This window comes from Crocuta crocuta, unplaced genomic scaffold, assembly GCF_008692635.1.
Source record: "Crocuta crocuta isolate KB4526 unplaced genomic scaffold, BGI_CrCroc_1.0 scaffold113, whole genome shotgun sequence".
Classification (NCBI taxonomy): domain Eukaryota; kingdom Metazoa; phylum Chordata; class Mammalia; order Carnivora; family Hyaenidae; genus Crocuta; species Crocuta crocuta.
Genome location: NW_027530368.1, coordinates 12,412,142 through 12,415,199, shown reverse-complemented (window position 1 = coordinate 12,415,199; position 3,058 = coordinate 12,412,142). Strand labels below are relative to the sequence as shown.

Sequence of the window (3,058 nt, the reverse complement as noted above, 5' to 3'; positions counted from 1 at the left end):
CCATTAAATTTATTTACTTTAAATATTAAATTATAATAATATATAAATAACAAATATATTTAATTAAAATATAAATTAAAATTTTTTCAAGAAAGAAAAAGGATGCTGAGCTGACACATTTTACGGTATTTACTAAATGATTCATTAAAAAGTTTCTAGATGGAAAGATAACAGATGAAGAATTCTAGAATGCATAGCACAAGCTGTTTTAAAATATTCTTCAGGAAAATTCCAATAAAGGAAATACCCACCTCCTAGGCTATGTTTTTAAATAGTCTCAATTCAATGTGAAAACATTTTCAATAAGGAACTATTTTTTCCAGATGAAGAAAGAAGTTTAGAGAAGTCAGTATGAAGATTATAGAATAAGCCAGAGAAAATAGGCAGACTTTTATAAAAAGCCAGTAGTAGATCTATTAAGTTTAAAATGAGATATTTTATCCAGAGATGGAGTCTACTTCATACTCCCTTGAATCTGGACTGCCCTTGTTCAGTGCTTCAACAGAATGTGGCAGAATTTATATTATTTCAGAGGCTGGACCTTAAGAGGCCTTATAACTTACACGTTTATCTTCCCGGATCAATTCTAAGATTACCACATAAAGAAACCAATCAACTCTAGTGATGAATGAGAGGCCATGTGGAGAAAATCCAAGGAGCCCTAGACAACATCCAGCACCAACTGTCAGACATGTGAGTGAGACCATGGTGGACCTTTAAACTCCTCCAACTTTCAAAGTAAATATACAACTGCCTACATGAAGCCACATAAAACCAAAAGAACTGCCCAGGCAACTCAGAGAATCATGAGAAGTAATAAATCTGTTTTTTATGCCACTTACATAACACATTATCATATTAACTGTCTCAATTCTCACCATGTGTACAAAGTAATGCTATCATCTAAATAAACCTCAGGTGGGTTTCTAAATTCTTTGAAAGGCTTATAAAAATATCACTAATGGTAGGAGTCAAGCATCTTAACGTATAAAAGAAAGTACTATCATTTAAAACTGGTAGTTAATGGGGTGCTTCAGTGACTCAGTTGGTTAACCATCCAATTTCAGCTCAGGTCAGGATCTCACGGTTCATGGGTTCAAGACCTGCGCCGGGCTCTGTGCTAACAGCTGAGAGCCTGGAGCCTGCTTCAGATTCTTTGTCTCCTGCTCTCTGCCTCTCCCCCACTCACACTCTGTCTCTCTCAAAAATAAACATTAAAATTTAAAAAAAGAACTTTGTAGTTAAGGATCATTTGTTCATTTTTCTTCATGTGAAAAATCCCAAATATGGTTACCAATGTTTCTAAGAATAAAAATCAAAATTGCACATGCTTTTCCCTCAATTATTACTTTTTGAAAATGTCAAAGCACAGCATAGATGTATATCAGCAAAATTTTTATATTACCAATAGTTTAATTTTTATGAGTTTAATCTGTAAACCTTTCCTTAACAGGACTATGTTGAGCAAATGTTCAACCCAAGTTGCAACCAAAATGGTCTAGAAAAAACTGGACTACTTTTTCCTAATGATAGTTACTTTTATAAATTTTTCCATCAATAACTGTCTTCATATGTATTCATAAAAAATTGTCAACATAACTATAACTTGGTATTACTTAAAATTCACAATACCTATTTTCACATACCTCTATAGTAGGATGAGTATTATGCTTGTAAGCAGTATATAAAGGAAACTGAATTTGAAAAATTTTTGCCACACATAGTAAGAGTTTTTCCTTCTCATCTGTACTCCATAAACTAAAAGGATCACAACTCTTTGAAGATTCCTCCTCAGTCAGATTACAAATTCTTGTAGAGTTTGATTTTTTTTCTATTGATTTTTGTCTTTCTGTACTTCCTTCATTACACTCTCTTTCTATACTCAGTGGTTCTTCCACTTGATTACTCTCCTCTTGCCACGTGGAATCTATGTTAATAGTAGTACAATGTTTACAAAGCTGGTCCCGGAGTACTTGAACTTGGGCAATCACTAAATTAATAAGTGCACACACTACTTGGTTAAAAATCTCCAAATGCTTATATTCCTTGAAGCAGCATAGACATTGCCTATAAGAGAAAGAAAATTTTTCAATAAATTAATGCTTTCTAGAGAGACAACAGCTATATATTTCAAGTAAGTAATAAAAAAAATACAAATAAGCAAATCCTAGTGGGGTTTTTTGGTTGTTTTGTTTTTGTTTTTGTTTTTGTTTTAGTTTTTATCTCCTTTTTCCTGACAGGGTAGCACCACAGTCAGCATCACATAGCATCACACCAAAAACTGGTACTTCGGTTAGTAAAAAGTCACCAAGTTAGGTTGATAGCTATAGTCTTCAGTCTATCTATCTGCCCTTCCACATAAAGAACCATTTAAAAACAAGAACTGTACCATATATCTTTGCTTCTCTAAGCAGAGTACTTAAATATATGCTTAGTAATATCAGGAAACTGGCTAAAATAAAAACCTTATTAGTAAATCTGTTTGTTTTACATGAAGGGATTTGTAGTCAACTAATAAAAAAAACTATTTTAACATTACTAATTTGCTTGAAGGTTAACTTGGGGAGGGCATTCCTACTCTCTTTGGCTAATCAAAAGCATTTAGGAATAACACATACACTCACACTCTTCCGCATATGTGTGTATGTGTGTGTGTGATGTATGTGTATATGTATACATAAATGAACACAGTAAGAGTAATTATTATTACACACAAATCTAGTTCTCTTAAGACATGTTCAGTTAGCATTAAGGACTGGCACACTGTGGATAACCAAACAGTCTGGTAAATAAATAAGTGATAATCAAGTACCAAATTATAAGAATAATTTTTTCCATTGATGGATGACAACTAAAATACTATTACTTACCTAGTTACACTATCAATTCAAATCACCTATACTGTAGTCCAAATAGAGCACCAACTCCCTATATGACCATGTGGACATAACCTCATTTCTTCAAGTGTGGCAGATTTAAAGTATAGCCACAAATTCTTTAAGATTCTCCCCTTTAAAAAGTGAAGCCCACTTTTCTTCCCCTTGAATGTGTAACAGAC

At 33.0% G+C, this 3,058-nt stretch overlaps 1 protein-coding gene across 1 annotated transcript in view; it reads right to left on the bottom strand.

The window, feature by feature from the left end:
- Positions 1-1,844, bottom strand: part of USP34 (ubiquitin specific peptidase 34) — a 192,996-nt gene extending 191,152 nt beyond the window's left edge. The window contains 2 exon segments of the mRNA XM_077766453.1: positions 1,647-1,708; positions 1,711-1,844. Of these exon segments, the coding sequence (XP_077622579.1) occupies positions 1,647-1,708; positions 1,711-1,744 (96 nt within the window). The 5' untranslated portion in view covers positions 1,745-1,844.
- Between the last annotated feature and the right edge of the window lie 1,214 nt (positions 1,845-3,058).